At 41.4% G+C, this 22571-nt stretch overlaps 1 protein-coding gene across 16 annotated transcripts in view; it reads right to left on the reverse strand.

Moving 5' to 3' along the window:
• PTPRK (protein tyrosine phosphatase receptor type K) overlaps positions 1–22571 on the reverse strand; it is a 674681-nt gene that overhangs the window by 17124 nt on the left and 634986 nt on the right. For 9 of the 16 annotated variants that reach the window (XM_073627229.1, XM_073627239.1, XM_073627238.1 and 6 more), the window contains 4 exons: positions 21292–21450; positions 14881–15054; positions 12004–12135; positions 11787–11912 (listed from right to left, as the gene is read on the reverse strand). In XM_073627229.1, the coding sequence (XP_073483330.1) occupies positions 11787–11912; positions 12004–12135; positions 14881–15054; positions 21292–21450 (591 nt within the window). The remainder of the gene's footprint in view (positions 1–11786; positions 11913–12003; positions 12136–14880; positions 15055–21291; positions 21451–22571) is intronic. The other 7 variants (XM_073627244.1, XM_073627242.1, XM_073627240.1 and 4 more) reach the window with 1 other exon arrangement.

The raw sequence follows: 22571 nt of genomic DNA on the forward strand, positions 1-22571 counted from the left end.
ATGTGGAATGCCAGGACTGCACTTTACTTTGACAAGCATGCATCTTCTATCACCTTGTAAGTTTTTTTAATCTTATCCTATTAAAGTCATCATTTTAATACTACACTCAGGTCAGCGCCTCCCCTCCCTGTTTTAACCCAAACTTTCCAGGTAACTGGTTGTAATGCGCACGCTTTGCTCCAAACGAGCCACTGACTGGCTTAGCAATAGATCGTCTAAGTACACCAAGACTATTATGCCCTGTGCCCTTAACCTGGCTAGAGGTGGGGCCAGGACTTTTGTAAACACCCGGGGTGCTGTAGCTAGCCCGAAGGGCAAGGCTACAAACTGGAAATGCTGCTGTTCTACCGCAAACCGCAGAAACCTTTGGTGAGCGGGAAATATAGGAACATGCAGATATGCATCCCTGATGTCGATAGATGCCAGAAGTTCTCCTACTTGTAGGATAGAAACCACTGACCTGATCGACTCCATGCGAAAGGAGCAGATCTTCAGGAACTTTAGATCTAGAATGGGTCTCACATCTCCATTCGGTTTTCATACTTTGAAGAGGTTTGAATAAAACCCCAAACCTTGCTCTACTGTGGGGATCTGTATGATCACCCCCTGAGCCATTAATTGGTCTAGTGCCCGAAACAGAGACTGCGTTTTCCCTGGATCTTTGGGAATGTTTGACCTCAAGAAACGAGATGGTGGAAAGTCCCAAAATTCCAGCTTGTACCTCAGAGTTACCGTGGAGATGACCCATCTGTCCTGAATTTCCTCTTGCCAGACTTCTGAAAACTGCAGAAGTCTTCCCCCCACCCTGGTAAGTGGGGGCACCTCTTCATAATGAGGATTTAGGATTCTGCTTTGCAGGTTTCTGACCCCAGGACTTCTTTTGAGCCTGGGCCTGACCCTGAGGTTTTGCTCTAGAGTCTGACGGCGGAGGCTGTCGACACTGCCTAGAGGCAGAAGCCCCTGGCGCAGGAGAAAGAGCCCATTTGAAGGGTGTTTATACTTTATTTTGACTGGCAAAAGAGTACTTTTCCCACTAGAAATTGTTTGGATGTATTTGTCCAAATCATCCCCAAATAGCCGATCCCCATGAAAAGGGAACCCAGTCAGAAGCTTTTTACATGGTGCTTCGGCTGACCAATTTTTTAACCACATAATTCTACGTATTTGTACTAGCATAAGCGTAAGGCGGACGCCTGCTGAATAGAATCTTTAATGGCAACTATGACAAAGCATAATGCCATTGGTAGTTCGGCCAAATCCCGGGCTTGTTGTGCAGGAACCTCTTTAAGGGCCGGTCTAAAAATTGGTCCTTTAGGGATTGACAGACGCCTATTGCAGCGACAGCAGGCTGAGTAATGGCACCTGCCAAAGAAAAAGCGGATTTTAACAGGAATTCCAACCTTTTATCTGTTGGATCCTTAAGCATTTGTGCATTGTCTACTGGACAAGTTAGACTTTTATTCACACTGGAAATCGCAGCGTCAACTGCTGGTACCTTCCATTTTTTGGTGAATTTCTCCTCCATGGGATAGAGAACTGAAAATCTGGAGGAAGAAAATGCTTATCTGGGTGATCCCATTCAGCATAAATAAGCTGTTCTAGTAATGCATGGACAGGAAACGCATGCAAAGGCTTTGAAGGTTTTAAGGAGCCCAAGGAAGAAACCGAGCTTTCAGCAGACTCCATTATTGGTATTTCAGGCAAGGATGACAGTGTGGAGGTACGACTGGAGTTCCTAGCGCCTGGGGGTGAAACCTTTGGTACCTTTTTGGTCTTTGTGGTGTCTTTTTTGGTACGCATAGTCTTAAGCACAAAAGCAGAGGCACTATTAATTTGCACTACTTGCTGAACATAGCCATGGCAGAATGATGCCGCTATTAAGTTCAGCCTAGTGCTGGGAAAAATGTCCTTCTCGTATTAGGAATGCCACTTGCAGCCCTTATGTGCCCCACCGCTTCTGTGTCCCGTGTGCAGCCTGCTTGCTCCTCCTCGCTATCAGCCGAGGAGAGACTGCTCCAGCTGATTCTTAAGTCTGTTTTTCTGTGCGTCCTCGTGGACGTTACACGGCGCCGCACCTAGGCCCCACCCTTCATAAACCCGCCCCCTCCTTCGTTTTGAAAAGTATTCCCACGCGGGCAGCTTTCGAGTCTACAGACCCACCATTGGGCAACCGGCAAGCAGAGAAAACAACTGTTGGAGCAAATTTCGGGACCTCCGCATCAACCGCGCGCGGGGGGGGGGTGCACCACTGATGTTTCCCTAACCCACTGGTCCCTTCAGGGGGAAAAAAAAAGCACAAGCTGCTGCAGCCACACACAGACTGACACTGAGCTTACAGCCAAGACAACAGATTAAGGTATGTGCATATACTCCCTCTAGTGGAGATTTAAGGCATGACAACATTTTTTCCCTTAAAGAAGAAATCATAGGTGGACTTTTTAGTTCCTAAGTTTCTTCCCTTATCTTATCCCCGCCACAGGATTTGCTGATTTAACAGTCAATCCAACCTTCACCCATCACGGCGGTCTGCATTTAGCAAACCTTCAAAGACCGGGTCCCTTTTTATCGGGGTTCCACTTCCTTGGACCTGTAAAAGCACCCCGCCAGGAAAAGCTTTTAGGTAATGTAGCATGACCAAAGCCCTGAGTCCCGGGGTCCAGCCCTGCAAAGAGAGGCATTACAGGCAAAATCTCGTGCTTCGTATACGAGGCCCAGGTACCATCCACTTTGGCCTCAGTGGCACTTTGGATGGATCCGGTCTATGGAGGCTATTTAAATCCAGCAAAGATCCCTCCTGGAGCTTTTCAGAGCACATCTTCATTCGTGACCAACACCTTAGACCAGGGGTCTCAAACTGGTGGCCCTCCAGCTGTTGCAAAACTACAAGTCCCATCATACCTCTGCCTGTGGTAGTCATGCTTGTAACTGTCAGCCTTGCAATGCCTCATGGGACTTGTAGTTTCGCAACAGCTGGAGGGCTACCAGTTTGAGACCCCTGCCTTAGACACTGGCGAAAAAACTGAGGTACTCCTGGTAGGAGGAGGGGTTATATAGGGGAGTGAACTTCCTGTATTGGGTATACCAATGGCCATCACCTGAAGGTGCCTATATACCCATTAAGCCAAATAATATGGCTCTGTGTCCCATGATGTACGATAAAGAAAGACTGTCTTTTTTCAAAAATGCATTTTTCTTCGTTTCTGTTATATTTTGCAAATTAGTAATTTTTCTGTATAAAATTTAGCCCAAATTTATACTGCTACATCTCTTTGGTTAAAATAACCCAAATAATTATATATTATTTAGTCTTTGTGAAAGTTATAGAGTCCACAAGCTATGGTGCCAAACACTGGAAATTGATTACACCTTATGAACAGACGGTCCATCTCATTTCTTGTGGCCCTTAAATGTCAGGAAAGTACAGTCCCTGACAAAAGTCTTGTCGCTTCTCTATTTTGTAGAAACTCCTGCTATTAACCTGACTTTTAATTAATCAATTGGTGTTAGAAATAGCTCATATGAAAAGCTAAAGCCCTCCCAAATGATGTTTAATGCACTGAAATAAATTTGTTTCACTGAAAAAAGATTTATCATTTAATCAAGACAGACAGGTCAAATTTTGGCAAAACAAAAGTTTTGTCGCCTATACAGAAATTGAACAACTTTACTGAAAATCCAAAAATATGTCAGCAAATTAAGTAGTGGTGCTGTGAGATCCAAATTGAATATCTTGTATGACTTCCATGAGCTTGAAGGACAGCATCCATGCGGTTTGGCAAGGATTCATACAATTTATTGATGAAGTCATCAGGAATAGCAAAGAAAACAGTCTTGCATGCCTCCCAGAGTTCATCAATATTCTTTGGTTTCGTCTTCCATGCTTCATCTTTCATCCTACACCACATATGCTCAATGATGTTCATGTCTGGTGACTGGGCTGGCCGATCCTGGAGCATCTTGATCTTCTTTGACTTAAGGAACTTTGATGTGGAGATGGAAGTATGCGATGGAGCACCATCCTGCTGCAAAATTTGGCCTTTTTTATGGTTGGGAATATAAGAGGTAGCTAAGAATTCTTGGTATTTTAGACTATTGATGTTGCCTTACACCCTGCAGATCCCTCGCACACCCCCATACTGGATGTAACCCCAGACCATGATTTTGCCTCCACCAAACTTCACTGCTTTCTGGGTAAATCTCGGCTCCATGCGGGTTCGAGTAGGTCTTCTGCAATATTTGCGGCGACTGTGGTGTAATTCAACAGAAGATTCATCTGAAAAATCCACCTTCTGCCACTTTTCCAGAATCCATCCCTTTAGCAGGCTGTGGCCCTTGGCAAATGCCACGCGGTTTTTCAATTGTCTTTTGTTTAGTGGTGGGTTATGGGCACTGATTCGACCATGGAGGCCATTTCAAGACATAAACCGACAAACTGTTTTGGTTGACACAGGGATTTCAGGTGACCAGGTCTCGTGGAGCTCTGCTGCAGTGGAAAATGGGCTGGCCTTGGATTTTCGAGCCAACAAACGGTCCTCTCGAGCAGCTGTCTTGCGGGGTCAACCTGACCTGGCCTTGTCCAAAACTTCTCCAGTCTCTTCAAATCTTTTTTTTTATCCTCTGAACTTGACGCTGAGACACATTGAAGGTGTCTGCCACATCAGCAGTGGATCTGGTCTTCAGCCTCTTGATAATCAACACTTTAGTCTCCGGGTGAATCTTAGGCATGTTTGCAGAGGTCTAGTTGCAGTTGAGAAGGTCTAGTGTACTGGTGTTCTTTTTATACACACCTGAGACCTAATTGACCCAATTTTTAGTCACAGGTGAAGCTCATATAACAAGGCGACAACACTTATGTCTTGGCAAAAATTGACTCAATGGGCTTTACCAAGCTGTGAATATTAGAATACTTTTTGTCAGTTTCGTTTTGCACTGAAACATTATTACAAAAGCTGTTGGGATTAAAATGACCCATTTCTTGTAACAAAATCTTGATTAGAAATATATTTTAGCGGCACTTCAGGTCAATTTGTACACAAGCGACAAGACTTTTGTCAGGGACTGTACAAATACCCCCCAAATGACCCCTTTTTGGAGAGTAGACATTCCAAGGTATTTAGTAAGAGGCATGTGAGTTTTTTGAAGTTGTAATTTTTAACCACAATTTTTACTTTTTTTTTTTTTTACATACTATGATTGCATATAGCAGTGAATTTTACTGCTATAAGCAATTTTTACAGACTGACACAGCTAATCGCATGGTACAAATGGGCTGTGATTGTCCCTGTCTGTACCATGTGATTAATGTGACCAATCACAGCTATCAACATCATTGTATACACTGAATGGCATGAAAGGAAGCCATTCATTGTTTACAACTGTCATATGAACTGCTGTGATTGGTCACAGCAGTCACATGGTACCGGCAGCGGGCCGATACACTGATCAGTCACCCACTCCGCCAGAGCGTGTTCTCGGGAGGACTTCACATGACGTCATCCCAGAACAGTCGGGTTCCTGCCCAACTGTCATTTTACAAGACTAATGGACTGGACCCTCAGACAGGATTTTAAGGGGCATAAACTCCAAGATAGAATAAGACTCCTTTCACACTGGGGCGTTTTTCAGGTGCTTTAGCGTTAAAAAAAGCGCCTGTAAAGCACCTGAAAGAAGCCTCATCTGCAATCTCAATGTGAAAGCCCGAGCCCTTTCACGCTGCCAGTGCTCGAAAAACGTTGGTGAAGTGCCGCTTAAGACCCCTTTCACACTGGGGCGTTTTTCAGGCATTTTTCGGGCTCTGGCAGTGTGAAAGGGCTCGGGCCATCGTCGCACCCAGCCCGGTGGCAAAAACATGAAAGCGCTGCAAAGAAGCTGCTTGCTGGACTTTTTTTTTTTTACGCCCTGTCTGTGCAGTGCCCCAGTGTGAAAGCACTCGGACTTGGGATTGCAGATGAGGCTTCTTTCAGGCGCTTTACAGTTGCTTTTTTTAATGCTAAAGCGTCTGAAAAATGCCCAGTGTGAAAGTACTCAGGCTTTCACATTGGTATTGCAGATGAGGCTTCTATCAGGTGCTTTACAGGTGCTTTTTTTTAACGCTAAAGTGCCTGAAAAACGCCCCAGTGTGAAAGGGGTCTAAGAATTACAAAACTGCATTAATACAAAGTGAGTTATGTTGAATACATATAAAAATACCGATACGGTTTGCAGTTCACTGAATATTAATTGGTAAATATACAGGGATAACTGCAGTTCACTGTCAGTGTGTCATTTTACAATGGCGCAGGCAGGAAGCAGTTAAGCAATCAAAGTCTACACTTAGATGTAGAAAATAAAAAAAAACTGAATGGATGAGAAAAATAAACAAACACATTAAAAAGCTGATTGGAAAACATAAAAGAATCTCACAATGGAAACAGTCTTTAATACATCATGAATAATTAATGGATGTTAAAAAGTAAAATAAAAAGTAAAAGCTGGAAGTGGAAATGAGAAAATTGGCCAGGACAGAAAGGTGGTAAATGTGGCTGGTATTTATGTGGTTAAAGAGAAACTGCAATCTGCTCACATAATTTGTAATAAAAATATCTTTGCCATTCTGAAGCTTCCCTCCAACCACTTTGAATATTATTTTATATATACTGAGATTCTGTACTTGCCAAATTGCAGAAATTCCCTCCACTGAGTCTGGCTGCAACTGCCTGTTCACTTCCTGGATTTACAAAGACACACAGAGGCATACCTCCAGCTCTGCAGCTTTCATTGGCCCTCTTATGACTTCCCCCCCCCCCCTTCCTGGCACATACAGAGAAAGCTGTGCATTTCGTCACAAGCCTAGGCTATTTATCAGACAAGAAACAGGAAGTGGGCTGTATAAGGCATTTACTGGCAGAAAACAAATATGTTTTACTATCAAAAGTTAAAACAACAAGGGCAGAAGATTAGAAGATTTAATAGATAGAAAGTTGAAAAAATGATTGAAGGTCCGCTTTTATTTATTTTCCGCTCAGTTCAAAAGGCACTGCATAGTAATTTTAAAGTACAGGTATACTAGCCTTTACTGGGAAACTTTTACACTTGCAGAGCGTGATCTGTATAAATTCATCCCAGAGGGTAGCTATTAGTTAAGACTGACAAACTGCTTCCAGAAATGCAAATCACATCATCCTTTGCAATAGCAGAGTTTTGAATGGTGATCCTGTGTCGAGACTGCCATCACAACCGGTTGCGCCAGCACCTTTCTCCAGCAGTGGAGCTTCACTATACAGTTGAGCAAGAACTCTACCTCACACAGTGATAGGCCTAAAACCATCAACCATGTACACTTAAGACATACTCATACACTGCTGTTTGGACCCCCCTCCCTTCTTTTGTCTCAGATTTTTGTTTTCCAAGCTAAGTGTGAGAATGCAGCCCAGCAATCAGTTAGTAGAGGTGTTCAGTGTATAGCATCTGCTACACCTCAAGGATTTGAGCTTGCTTGAACTGCTGGACAATACTGAACAGCCAGGTCTGTAGTAGGGAAAGGAGCAGTAGGAACAGATCCCTGTCATCAACCTTGCAAGTCGAAATGTCTCTCATGAGAGACATTGGGTTGAGAAGGAGTCCAGCACTGGAAAGGTTGTAGCCATTTGTAATGGAAAGGGACTCCCATGCGGTGGTGAGTGCAAGATTCAGTGGGACACATTCCCATAGATAGGGTAATATCACTGTAAGAATCAGAGATTCCAGGGTGCAGGAAACCTAAACAAACCTAGTAAGATACACAATGGGTTGCAGTAATACCAATAGGGTGAGAAGGAGCGGTTAAAAAGGTGCCTGACTCAATGGTCTAGAGCAAAAGATACTAAGGGAAGTCTGAGCATCTAAACTGTGATGAGATAAACAAGCGAGAACCATTAGGATGCACGAAGATGTCCCATCTTGCAGAGGACTGAGCAGATGAGATTGAGGATTTCTGGCTTTGGGAACCGTGGTTTAAGTAGGAAATAGTAGCTGAAGGATGGGGTTTACTTCTACCCATCCACAGATCTCCTGAAGTAAGGCAGTAACACTCTTTGGCCATTGGTGGCATCTAGAAAAAAAATATCTGAGTCACCGCCAATAGGGGATGGAGAGTTACTCTTGGAGTATCTAGAGTGGGCAGTGATAACTTAGCAATAAATTTCCTTTCAAAGATAAAAAGTTCCTTAACATTCCCAGGCGGGACCAATGATTATATACATTGTTTCCTCAATTTTAAATATTGAGTGTACTGGGAAGGTCTTTGCAGCCATAAGAGCTCTAAAGTCCCTCTGCCTGGAACAGCGGGCTGGTTCTCCAACTGCAGGGTAGAACGTAAGTAGAACATCAGTTAGATTAGAAACAACACCTTGTAAATCTAACTCATATGGAGTTTGCTGAAATATAATTTCTTCAGAAGAAGACGGAGGACTTTGAATCTGAATCAGAGATGGTAATACGGGCCTTAGGCACATTTAATGGTGTAGGACCATTAGAGTCAGAATTATACTCTGCCATGTATGGTGCTGGGGCATGATTAGAGCCTTTGCAAGCATACTGCTCCATTAACTGGTAATAAAAGGACAACGTTAGATATAAGGGGTCCAATAGGCTTCCAGGACCTAGCTTACAAGCATTGGTCCCTTCTAGGAATACAGAAAATTCATCTCTAGCAGCAATGGAGAAGTATGATCTGAGGTCACCCATTGCAGCAGGACTGTCATCTGTGTGTCTTTGAAAAGACACGTTGCACCGCACAGCAGAATACAACTTTGCCCAAAGTGAAGCAAGGCTTATACAATATTTATATAGCACCAACAGTTTACAGAGCGCGTCATAAGTTCTTAGGGGTTGGAGATCTAGTCGCTGTAGACTGGCAATTGGAATGAGAGTGAAGACCAAACGATCTACAAAATGTTTCAAAGTAGGAGCAGTAGCAGGAAGGTACTTTCTTTAGGATGAATAGCAGGAGAGCACAAGTATACAACTTTCCAACTAAAGATTCCTGTGGAAAGACAGTGATGGCGACTACATAATCAATGTGTCCTTAATACTTTTCTTTATAATATCCTCAGGTACAGAATATTCCACCTTTAAATCCTGAACAGGGCCAGGGGGAATAGAGGAGGTGTAGAATGTATGGCCTATGGAAACCAAAGGTTCTACAAGCTCTTTCTAGAAGCCATTTCCAAAGAATTCAGACATAGTGGCAGATAAATCATCTTTTGTCAGGCAGGCCACAGTCTGTGTGCCTGAGAGTCAGATAAGGGGATCAGTGTCATAACAGTGTCATTACTCTGAGACAAGGGAACAGCTATTAACTTGAGCGGCGGTTTGAATTTCTTGTAGGCTATATGCAGAATTAATGCTATTTTTGGCCTATTTCTCTCAGCTCCCTAGTGCCTGTGATCCACTAGCCCTAGTGGGGTACTCACGGTTATGAAGTGTGGCATGGATAGGGTTTTGCATGTCCACATAAAGGAGCGACTATAAGTCAGGCACTGATCATGTTCCTGTGGTTGTGTCTGTAGAGTTTATCAGGAGTACAGCAATGTGCTGTGTGCATTTTTGGTGTATACGTTGAGCAAGAAAGCGTCATCCAGGAGGCATCATGCAATTACCTCATACTCTTGAGACTAAGTCTACAGGAGGAGGGAAACCACCATATTTAAACTGCTCATATTAAGAAACGATAGAAAAAAAATAGCAGGAATTACTAACAATAAAGTGATTAACTCCCAAATCCTTTGCCCATAAAACCACACAGTGTGCTACGCACTGCAGATTGTGTAACAAGGGCAAGGAACAGATGTGAATATAAAAGGAAACCTTATTATATCCTATCAACAATGATCCAGGCCAGGTTTTGTATGTCACAGTGAGCATACCCCCAATCAGATTGCGATCTAGATTGTGGAGTTTTTTTTGTTAATACAACCCCAATTCCAAAAAAGTTGGGATGCTGTTTAAAACCTACATAAAAGCAGAATACAATAATTTGCAAAACTCAAACCCATATTTTATTGACAATAGAAAATAGATTAAACTGAGAAAATGTACTATTTAAAAAAATAAGGTAATTTTGAATTTGATGGCAGCAACACATCTCAAAAAGTTAGGACAGGGCAACAAAAAGCTGGCAAAGCAAGTGGTACTAACAAGAAAGACTGGGAACATTTTACAACTAATTAGGTTAACTGCAGGTCAGTAACATGAATGGGTAAAAAAAAGGGCATCCTAAAGAGTCTGAATGCCTCAGTAAAGATGGGCAGAGGTTCTCCAATCTGAGAAAAGCTGTGTCAAAAAACAGTTGAACAATTTGGGAGTAATGTTCCTCAGCGTAAGACTTTAAATATCATCAACTACAGTACATATTGTCATCAAAAGATTGAGAATCTGGAGAAATCACGGTGCGAAAGGGGCAACACGGAAACACAGTATTGGATGTCCATGATCTTCGGGCCCTCAAAAAGCACTGCATTAAAAACAGGCATGATTCTGTGATGGATCTCATTGCATGGGCTAAGGATTACTTTCAAAAATCACTATCTGTGAACACAGTTCACTGTGCAACCCAAAAATGGAAGATAGAGCTCTAGTATGCAAAGAAGCCACATCTGAACATGATCCAGAAAAGTCACCATCTTCTCTCAAAGTCAAAGCTCATTTAAAATGGTCTATTGCAAAGTGGAAGTTCCGTGGTCAGACCAATCGAAATTTGATATTCTTTTTGGCAACCATGGCTTGATATCAATGCTCAGTTCAAAAACTGCATCTCTGATGGTATGGAGACTTTGCGTATTTTAGCAGAACAGTATTAAACCATATACCGCATCTATGACAACAACATGTCTTTGTAGTAGAAGAGTCCAGGTGCTTAACTGGCCTGCCTGCAGTCCAGACCTTTCACCGATTAAAAACTATTGGTGAAAACAAAAAATACAACAATGAAGACCCAGGCAGTTGAGCAGTTAGAATCCTAAATCAGGCAACAATGGGACAACATTCTCTCCCAAAAATTGCAGCAACCTGTCTCAGTTTCCAGTCGTTTACAGAGTGTTGTTGAACGAAGAGGGGTTGCAACACTGTGGTAAACATAGCCCTGACCCAACTTTTTCGAGAAGTGTTGCTGCCAACAATTTCAAAATTACCTTTTTTTTTCTTAAAATGGTACATTTTCTCAGTTTAGACATTTTATGTGTTTTCAATTGTGAATAAAATATTAGTTTATAAGATTTGCAAATCATTGCATTTAGACTTTACACACCAAACTTTTTGGGGATTTAATTCATTTTTAATATTCAAAGAAAATGTATCCAAGCATCCATGTCTCCATGCTTTATTTTGTTGGGAAATCACTTTGAAAAACACCTCCTAACATTTCTAGCATTTACTTCCAGGAATCCATCTGCCCTTAGCACAGGCATGCAAGCAGGAGGGTGTAGTTTAGTTGAGAAAGGCCCTCCTCCAGATGAAAGAAAATAAATGCCCATGATAATGCTAGCAGCATATACAATGGTATAGCCAACTTTCAAATTATAGAATTGAGCACTGTTTGAGTTCTTCCATATACTGTATACTCAACAAAAAACATCTAATAAAAGTCCACAGCAGAAGTGCCCTTATTTCAGATCTACCAGTATCAGAAATCTTAAATGAAGCCAAAATGCGCTCCAAATTGCCTTAAACATACAATAGGTGGCTAAAGACTGTCACTTTGAGGGAAGGTTTTGTGGCACACTTTACATAATACCATAAAAAAAAAAAAAAATCTTAAGATTTGTATGTACCCGTGTCAGATTGCATATCCTGAAGATTCTGCTGATTACATCACAGTCCATTGAACAGGACATGCACTCCACTTGGATTGGACCATACCGCAACATACCTTCTTCAGGCCAATACTGTGGACATCCCTGTGCCAAGAGATCAAACTTTTTGAGAAAATCATGTCTTTTAAGAGCAATTAGTTCACTATTAATTACATATAAGTAAAAAAAAACTGACCTGTGTCAAATCCACTTCACTGAGCATCACTAATGAAGAACATCCATAGTCATATACTAATCTCCAGAAATCTTTCACAGTGTTTGGCAGGGGATGCTGGGTGACGATGAAGGCAGCTGGCTGTCTGTAACTCTGCAAAAGATGACAGTTTTTCTTTCTTTTTTTTTTTTTAAGTATGTCTAACTTTTTTGTTTTCTTGCTGTATCTCTAATGCTGGCTGCACACTAGGCAATTTGACCACTTTCAACTGCAAACATTACCAAACAGTCCTAGGCAACCTACCACCAATAATCTTCTAGAAACTGTAAGACAATCCAAACAGTTGGTGGTAGGTTGCCAACAAAAGCTGGTTGAGATGGCCACAAACCTTCTGAGAGCACAACCTACATTAGATCTCACGCACCTCTTTAGCATTTTTGGCCTGCTGTTGGTTAGAATGCAGAACAGGTTTATTACAGCTCTTCTGACTACTTCTCTAAAATTGATCAACAGAAAAAAAGTCCTGTTATGCTGGTATGCTAGATGTGTTACCTCTATGGAAGAGGAGAATCATAGTTTTGGCAACATTGCCAATTGGCTGGCTATGCCTGAAAGTCCTAACTTAAGGCCCCTTTCACACTGGGGCGGTGGGTGCGTCGGCGGTAAAGCGCCGCTATTTTAGCGACGCTTTACCGTCAATTTTGCGGTGCTATTCGGCCACTAGCTGGGTGCTTTTAACTGCTGCTAACGGCCGAGAAAGGGTTAAAGCCACCGCAAAGCGCTGCTACCGTGGTATAGCCGTGCTGCCCATTCATTTCAATGGGCAGGAGCAGTGCATACAACGCTCCAAAGATGCTGCTTGCAGGAGTTTTTTTTAACGTCCTGCAAGCGCACCGCTCCAGTGTGAAAGCACGCTAGCTTTCACACTGGAGAGACAGGAGCGGCGCTTTACAGGTGCTATTTTTAGCACTGTAGCGCCTCAGTGTGAAAGGGGTCTAAGGGTGTTTAGATGACCAGTTCTCCAGCATTTGATTGTGTGATCAGCCACAAAGACAGCCCGGAGCATCAGTTTTTTGGGTGAAAGCCAAGTGCATCTGTACCTCACTTACAATTTGTGAATTTAGGTAAGCACGATAGTTAGGACAAGGCAATGTAATTTCATATTAGGTCTGCATTAAGAAAAACTATGCAAAAAAGCAGTGATGATGTGTAAACTCCAGTATCTCACAGCAATCAATCAGAAACAGATTTTATGAATCCAAGTACAATAAACTCTCATGTGTTTATATATCTTTGAAGTGTAGCAAGAGGGGAAAAAAAAAACCTCAGGTATTAGCAGTACCAGGTTACAGCACAAGCTGTTAAAACACATCACTCATCATAGCATTGTTGCTCCAGAAGCAAAGTTATGATGGTTGGTCTGTAGACAGATGGTTGGTATCACAAGCAAGCCTCCACCATGACAATATCGGCCTAAAAGGTCATTCAGATACCAGGCATAGCAGCACAAAATGGGGTCGCAAGCATGCCTAATCTCTGTCAGGAGTAGATACACTGCAAGGGCAAGGGGTCTTTAGAATGTACTGGAGAAATGCTAAGAAAAGGGATAGATGCTGACACTTTATGCTGCTACCTAGTACTGCTTTTTGGTTACAATTTTTGATTCACTGTACAGGTTTGCTAAAAAAATGAAATAGTATGTGTGTATTTCATAGAACAAGCAGCTAGATAGGTGCTGAAAAAAGTTTTCAGCTGTATTTCTAGGATAAGTAAAATGCTTGTTTTAGCAGGATAAATGGAAGCTGGGCCGAGAGAGATCCCTAGTCCTTTCCAGGATTACTCACAACTACAAACAAAATAGAAGTAAGACTGAGCTGTTATAAATGAACCACAAACCATAAGATGAGATGGATATTTTAGTTTTAAGCCAAGATATTTGAAACCCAGTACCATAAACACAGACCAAGGCATATTTACATTTGATTGCCTTTCATTCTCCTGCATAACACTTAACCAATTACATTAAATGAAACAAATTGCAATGCCTGTTCAAAATGCAACATAAAATGTTCAGCCTAATGTAGTTCATTACAATCTCCATTTGCAATTTAATGTATCCATTAATTATTCAGCCTGAGAAATTGCTTAGTGGGAATTTAGCAAACAACATGGAACGCATGGTATTGTGGTTCTGTGATACATAAACAAGGATATATGCAGCCATAGAAGATAAAAATTTTATCTCTCTAAAAGACATTTAAAAAGACATTTTAGGTGTTCGTGCATGTGTGTAAAAAAAAAAAAAACTTAAATTAAAAATATACTTCCCAATTTCTTTGGTCTAATTACACATTCTCCAAGTACTCTTGGCTTTAGCATGCAACCAGGTTTATTAGAACAGCTTATGCCATGCAGTCAGCTCCCTTTACGTGATATTTGGCCACAGAAACAAGCAGATGTGAATGGGAACTCTCACAACAACGAACATAAGAAAGCGAGGAGCACGCATTAGAGCTAAATGACATCTGGGAAGATGTGAACACTTTTGTAACTTCTCACAGAGCACAGTGGCCTCAGAGCTGCAGTCAGATCCTCAGCCTGTGTCTCTTTAACCTTGAATGCTTCCAGGATTTGCGCTAACAGCTAGAGTGGAAATAAATGGGCCATGTGAAACAATCATTCCCAAAAGAGGTGAACCCTGAAAATGACAAACAACTTGCCAGTATTTCATGAGAAGCCAATCTTAGTGAATGACAACAGGGCTTTAATTACTGCCCATTAATTTCCTATTTGTTTTGGCATAGTTTGTAGCGCTATTTCATCAATCATACTGGATCAGCTATGACTCCTGTCCTCTACACACATCAAACAGAGAGGGGTGGGGGGGGGTCTCCTTACATCCACCAGCGCTGCATTGATGTAATTGCTGCTCTCCCCATCTATGGTAATTAAGAAAGGCAGACATCTGTCAGGAGGCAGCAGGTCCATGAAGCGGTTCTTGTCATGGTTCCTTGGCAAGCAGGCTATGCTGCAGTCCTCGGCTTGTAGTCGCGGGGTCACAGAATTCAGAGTCTGTAGGAGAAAAATTCATTAGAGGCACAGTACCGCCCCAGTGATCATTAAGACAGGGTTTTCTGCTTCATGCTACAGCTAATACTATGTCTGAAACTATTTCAAAGATTGCCTTTGAAGATGTGCACATGCAACATATATTCTTAAAAAAGGAAATATAAATCTATTCTTTAAAGAGTACAATAATAATAAAAAATAAAACAAACAAAAAAAACAGACATGTATTGTGATGAATAAGGATGAGCTACGGCGTGTTTGCATACTGCACGTGCCGAGCTCGCCAGAAAATTGGCAATGCGCTGCGCTAATCACAGGCAGTGAGACATTTCCCGATCTATGCAGCCGCACATCAGGAAACGTCTCACTGCTTGTGATTAGCACTGTGCAGTGCCGAGTTCCTGGCGGGCTCGGCACGTGCAGTATGTGAACACGCCGGAGCTCATCCTTAGTGATGAACAATTCAGTAACTGTGAAAAGTTTTGATTACTCTGGATACAAATACTACTCCAAGAACAGCTTCTAGGCTGTGAGTAAAACAAGAAGCAGTCCCTAAACAATACTTTTAATGGATATGAAGCGACGGTTATGCTGTATATAACACAATGATGCTGTTTAGCAATGTAGAACTGCTGGTCACTTACAAATGTGACTGCAGGCTTTCTGCTCATTATAATTTCTGCCATCCTTATTCAAATCCTGCATTTTTCGTAATGGTCTTGGTTCATTTTCAATGCATTTTTTATGTGTTTTTAAAGCTTCATGCATTTTTGTTTTGGCCAATGACTAGCAATATCTCTCGTCTGCCTAGACTCAGTTATTATGGCAAAAAAAAAAAAAAAAAGGAAAAATGCATCTAAGGCCCTATCTGCACTTGCTATTTGTAAACACAAAAGAGACCCAGCGAGGGTTCCCTGTGATTAAGCTGGGAGCGGGAAGCCTCACTGAAAATATATAAAATGAAGGTAGTGCTGCGCTATGAACCTAAATACTGTGCGTAATAAAGTGCAAAGGTGCTCAATAAAAGATATGGTTGAAAGAGGCAATGTTCAAAAGTCAAAATATATCCAATCCTAGGCAGTATAAAAACATATAGCATGCCCTGCAAATTCTTCGGATAAAACAATAAAAGTGTATCAATAAGACAATAAAAGTATATTAAATACTCAAATGATTCTTGATAGAACAGTGATAAGAAATATATCCATATGGTTTACAAATGAAGTGAAAAAACAGTGCTCAAAAGAAGGTGCACTACAATTGCAATAAATTCTGAAGGAATAGGTAAAATCCTAAACGGCATATAAAAGCATACAAAAAAGTTTCCTCCATATAGGTATATGCTGCAAATGTTCTTATAGGTGAAAGCAAAAAAGATAAGTAGTGTCCATATAAGGTGCAAGGTAGGCAAGTGGCTGTATATTAGCAGTGTCAGCATAAAATAAAGTGCTAGTGCTGGTGACAATCCTCTGGCATAAAGTGCTGATGATAGGTGACTTCCTGGTTCCTGTGCAGAGTAATGCTGTAAGGTAACAGCATGTGGGTATATCTCAACAGCATATGTGGGTATATCTCAATGTGTTTCTTGGCAGCCTCCCAGTATGGCGTATCCGGGTCCACTGGTGTGTGTGTCTCTAGTCTGGAATCAGAGTCCCCCTAATGTCCCTGGTATGTCCACATCCAATGAACCTCGCAATGGGGCATGGGGGGATGTAAAGAGGAATGCACGATAGTGTAGTATTTACAAAAGTAGGCCAAAACTGAACGCGTCAAATGTGAAAAGCTACACAGATAACCTTACAAATATTCATATAATTATACATGCAATACCAATACGTCCCATCAAATTAAAACTGACCTTCATCCTCACCAGCCACCACTATTATTTCATCCCTACTTCGCCATCTCTCTAAAAACAGCAAACTACATTTTCACTTTTTTTATGCTTTTCGGGGAATTCTCCCCCTACTTACTAGGTTCTTGCTTAGGCGAGAAAAATAAATACCTTTCCCTTCCTGTAGCCTCCTGGGTTTCCTATGTCACACATCAAATGAGACTGTGGTTTATCCTGTGGTGCATCATTTTGAGCCGGTTCACACTGGGAGGACTTGTCAGGCAACTTAGCGGCCTGACAAGTTGTGTTCCGTTCTGTACAATGGAACCGTTCTAATAGGAGCGACTCAAGTCACTCCCACTTAAAAAAGGTTCCTGTACTACTTTGGAGGCGACTTGAGGTGACTTCTATATAGAAGTTGTTTTTCAAGTCGCCGCTGCTGTTGTGTGCAGGTCGCCTGAAGCAGTCGCGCTGCAAGTCGTGCTGCCTCAGTGTGAACCGGCTCTTAGGAGGCTAGCTGTCTCTTGCCAATACTACCAGCCAGCACGCTGATGATGTGCCATGGTGTTTGTATGTCATCAGGGGATCTGCTGTAAGAACCCAGAAGAGACAGATGATCTCCTGATGACATCACAGATAAGGATAGCAGTGTGGGACCAGTTACACAATAGTGGTGGAGCAGATCCCAATGGAACAACACAGGATCCTTGTGTATGTGTTGTGTGGACTACCTAGTGAAAAGGTATGAGGGAGGAAATAGGAGGGGTGTGGTGAAGTTCCATTTTAAGTAGCATTTAACATGAAGTCTGAGGATAAACGCAAAATTCCACACATTTCCCCCATAACCACACTGTACAAATTGTGTACCAATATGTGAAACTTTTCCTAGATAAACAAGGAAGCTGCCATTGTTGACCTTTCATTCCACAATACTAGTTGCCTGGCATACCCTTTAACTGGTGATTTAAATCTCTAACACAGAACAAGTATGCAGATAAGGAGTTTTAACTGTCTTTTCTGAGCTGCATCCTAAGTTCTAGGTCAGTGACTCCTAAACCGATAAAGCCAGAGGGGGTCAGTATAACAGCCAGGCAGCTAGCATTTTCAGGTGCTTGTCAGCAATAACAGGCCCCATATTTCTCTCAAAGTTTTACATTAAATGGCTTATGTACGCACAGTGACTGCTCATCATTCATGGACTAAATCTATCCATGTAAAAAAAGTGAACTAGCCCCTATAAGGAAGAACACAATTTCAAAATTCAGAAAGTAAATGCCAACTATTCTAGGATTTTATGTATTCTTAAGACATTAGACTTTTCCTTTAATTACTAAACCGACAAACAGTTCAATCCAATAGCTTATTTGGAATGCACATCATTATATGCTAAAGATAATCATACATAAGTTTCATGAAGAAATATATTGTTGTGCAAAGGTTTTAGGCAGTTGTGAAAAATGCTTTAAATTAAGAATGCTTTAAGAAATAGAAGTGTTAATAGTTTTTTTTTTTTATCAATTAAAAAAAAAATGGAAAGTACATTAACAGAAAAATTCAAATCAAAATTTGGTATGACCACCCTTTGCCGTCAAGTCAGCATCAATTCTTCTAGGTACACTTAGACACAGTTTTTGAAGGAACTCGGCAGGTATTTTGTTCCAAACATCTTGGAGAACTAACCACAGATCCTCTTGTGGATGTAGGCTGCCTCAAACCCTCTGTTTCTTCATGTAATCCGAGACAGACTTGATGATGTTGAGATCAGGGCTCTGTGGGAACCAAACCATCATTTTCAGGACTACTTGTTCTTCTTTAATTAGTTGCTGCCCGCCCACCGTCAAATTACGGTGCGGCTCTCGTTCTGGGACGCCATCATATGACGGCGTCCTAGAACGGCCGCTCTCACGCGCCCATTTGTTAGGACACGGCATGACCCCGATCTCTGTAAAGAACCATGTCTGCGGCTCTTTAACCATGTGATTGACTGTGTCCAATCACAGCCGGTCACATGTAAACATGGTGTGGCGAGTAGAGCCAATCAGCGGCATCTCCACGCAGGGGGACATCTACACATGTAATCAGGGCCCTGATTACAGCAATCAGTGCCCACCACTGCCCACAAGTGCCACCAATCAGTGCCCATTAGCGATGCCAGTCAGTGCTGGCTATCAGTGCTGGCTATTAGCGCTGTCCATCAATGCTGTCGATCAATGGCCATCAGTGTCACCCATCAATTCCCATTAGTTCCGCCTATCAGTGGCCACCAGTGCCGTCTATTAGTGCCCATCAGTGCGGCATATTAGTGCCTCCTCATCAGTGCCTACCAGTTCAGGCTATCAGTGCCACCTCATCAGTGCACATCAGTGAAGGAGAAAAATTACTTAGTTACAAAATTTACTGACAGAAACTAATTTAAAAAAAATTTTTTTCAATTTTTTTTTTTTTTTAGTAAAACATTAAAACCCAGCAGTGATTAAATACCACCAAAAGAAAGCTCTATTTGGGTGAAGAAAATGATAAAAAATTTGTTTGGGTACAGTGTAGCATGATCGTGCAATTTTCATTCAAAGTACGACAGCGCTGAAAGCTGAAAAATGGCTTGGCAGGTAGGGGGTGTAAGTGCCTTGTAGGCTAGTGGTTAAGCTGAAGATGGTTCTTAATGACGCTGACTATGTTTGTGGTTCTGCTGCAGAAAAAATTTGGGTGCAAACACACACCTCCCTGATGGTATGGCATGATGGCTATATATCTGCCTGAATTTCTCAGCATTGAGGACACCACTGATCCTGACCAAATATCCAATCCCATTTGCAAAAATGCAGCCCAAAACTTGCAGGGAACCTCTACCATGCTTCACTGTTGCCCGCAAACACTCATTATTGTACTGCTCCTCAGCTCTTTGGTGAACAAGCTGCCTCCTGCTGCGCCAAATATTTCAAATTTTGACTCATCAGTCCAGAGCACCTGTTGCAGTTTTTCTGCACCCGTTTTTCTGTCAAAGGTATGGCTTTTTGGCCACAATTTTTCCATGAAGACCACTTCTGGCCAGACTCCTCTGGACAGTAGATGGGTGTACCTGGGTCTCACTGGTTTCTGCCAGTTCTGTGGTGATGGCATTCGTGGACAGCTTCTGGTGTTGAAGGGAAGTAAGCATGATGTCCATCTGCTGCATTAAGTATCCTTGGCTGACCACTACGTCTACGGTCCTCAACGTTGCCAGTTTCTTTGTGCTTCTTCAAAAGAGCTTAAACAGCACATTATGAAACCCCAGTCTGCTTCAAAATCTTTGCCTGGGGGAGACCTTACTGATGCAGTATACCTACCTTGTGTCTTGTTGCTGTGCTCAGTCTTGCCATTGTGTATGACCTGTGACATTAAACTGTCTTCCACAACCTTACCTTAGTAGCAGAGTTTAGCTGTTCCTCACCCAGCAAGCCTCCCACACAGCTATTTCTGTTTCAACCTACATATGGAATTGATGAGCATTGGCACCTGCTTGGTATAACTGGTTAATTATACAACTGATTAATCCTACAAAATCCCAGATTTTGGGCACGTGTACAAAGCGTGCAAGTCAAAGAACTAATGTTGGTTTGAAGCCAAATTTTGATTTTTTTCTTCTGTTTACTCACTTTGCATTTTGTAAATTTATAAAAATAAACAATTAAATATATATTTTTTGAAAGCATTCATACTTTACAGCATTTCTTTATACCTGCTTAAAACATTTGCAAAGTACTGTATATTACTGAGAAAAAAAAATTTATCCCTGTGTTCAAAAAACAATGAATGCACAAACAAATACAACTGAAATTTGCTATTTAAAATAGACTTGCCATGTCCAAATGAAAAAGTCACAATTCTGCAACCTGAGAAACCTAAGTGACTTTGTATTTTTATTGTGACACACCTTTGTGGGGATATTGTAAGATGTATGCAATGCAATGTTGCGATCTATTACTCTTAACAGTAAGTACTCTTCAAAAACAGGTGCTGCATACTATAGGTACTTATAAGCACAATGGGCATGCTCTGTGTCAGCAAAGGGGTGTTTTTTGGTATAATGTTTACATAATGGAAACTTCATGCAGTATCATGCAAACATGCAAAAATGAACATAAAGAAAACTATGCAATAGTAATACTAATGTTAAGTTTTATACTATCATACACATTTTTTATTGTTCTGTAGTTTAGATGAGATGTTTAATAAAAATGCAATCTGAAACACAAAATATATTACCATATAATGAGAGTGTTTAAAATGACTGTGCCTAAAATGTTGAGAGAACATCTTTTTTTGTTTCCAGATACATAGACAGATGCATGAATTACAAATTCAGAGCATCAACCAATGGCATGCAACTTACATATATGACAAAAGATAGATAAGCCTCTAATACATACTGATAATACCTGGAATTCATCTTTGAGATGCGATGAATTGGTCTGTGAGTCTATTCTTATCATGTCAAAGTATGCTGCTTTAAACTCACAGACGGGTATGGCAGTCTCTCCACATAAGCATGCCTCCAGTATGGCATCATGAATGAAGATATACTGCTCCTGCAGAAGACAAGTCAGTCATAAAGACAGACATCAGAAAATATTGAGATAAACATCAACATTTCTATTTCTTTACTTGCTGAATGAATATGATTTGACATATGACAATATAAAAATGATCACACTGGTGAACGCGTCTGCATTTTGTTTAAACCATGTACAATATATCCTTTCTCTAATATAAAAGTGTTGACCTTGTAACTATTATTGATTTGCACAACAGTAAAAGAACTGCAAAAGAAATTAACTGTATACAGATCTTAATATACAGTGGGGACAGAAAGTATTCAGACCCCCTTAAATTTTTCACTCTTTGTTATATTGCAGCCATTTGCTAAAATAATTTAAGTTCATTTTTTTTCCTCATTAATGTACACAAAGCACCCATTTTTGACAGAAAAACACAGAATTGTTGACATTTTTGCAGATTTATTAAAAAAGAAAAACTGAAATATCACATGGTCCTAAGTATTCAGACCCTTTGCTGTGACACTCATATATTTAACTCAGGTGCTGTCCATTTCTTCTTTATCATCCTTGAGATGGTTCTACACCTTCATTTTGAGTCCAGCTGTGTTTGATTATACTGATTGGACTTGATTAGGAAAGCCACACACCTGTCTATATAAGACCTTTCAGCTCACAGTTCATGTCAGAGCAAATGAGAATCGTGAGGTCAAAGGAACTGCCTAAAGAGCGCGGAGACAGAATTGTGGCAAGGCACAGATCTGGCCAAGGTTAGAAAAAAAATCTGCTGCACTTAAGGTTCCTAAAAGCACAGTGGCCTCCATAATCCTTAAATGGAAGACGTTTGGGATGACCAGAACCCTTCCTAGAGCTGGCCGCCCGGCCAAACTGAGCTATCAGGGGAGAAAAGCCTTGGTGAGAGAGGTAAAGAAGAAATCAAAGATCACTGTGGCTGAGCTCCAGAGATGCAGTCGGGAGATGGGAGAAAGTTGTAGAAATTCAACTATCACTCCACCTCCACCAGTCAGGGGGCTTTATGGCAGAGTGGCCCGACAGAAGCCTCTCCTCAGTGCAAGACTCATGAGAGCCCACATGGAGTTTGCTAAAAAAAAAATAAATAAAAAAAAACACCTGAAGGACTCCAAAATGGTGAG

This window comes from Aquarana catesbeiana, linkage group LG04, assembly GCF_042186555.1.
Source record: "Aquarana catesbeiana isolate 2022-GZ linkage group LG04, ASM4218655v1, whole genome shotgun sequence".
Taxonomy (NCBI): domain Eukaryota; kingdom Metazoa; phylum Chordata; class Amphibia; order Anura; family Ranidae; genus Aquarana; species Aquarana catesbeiana.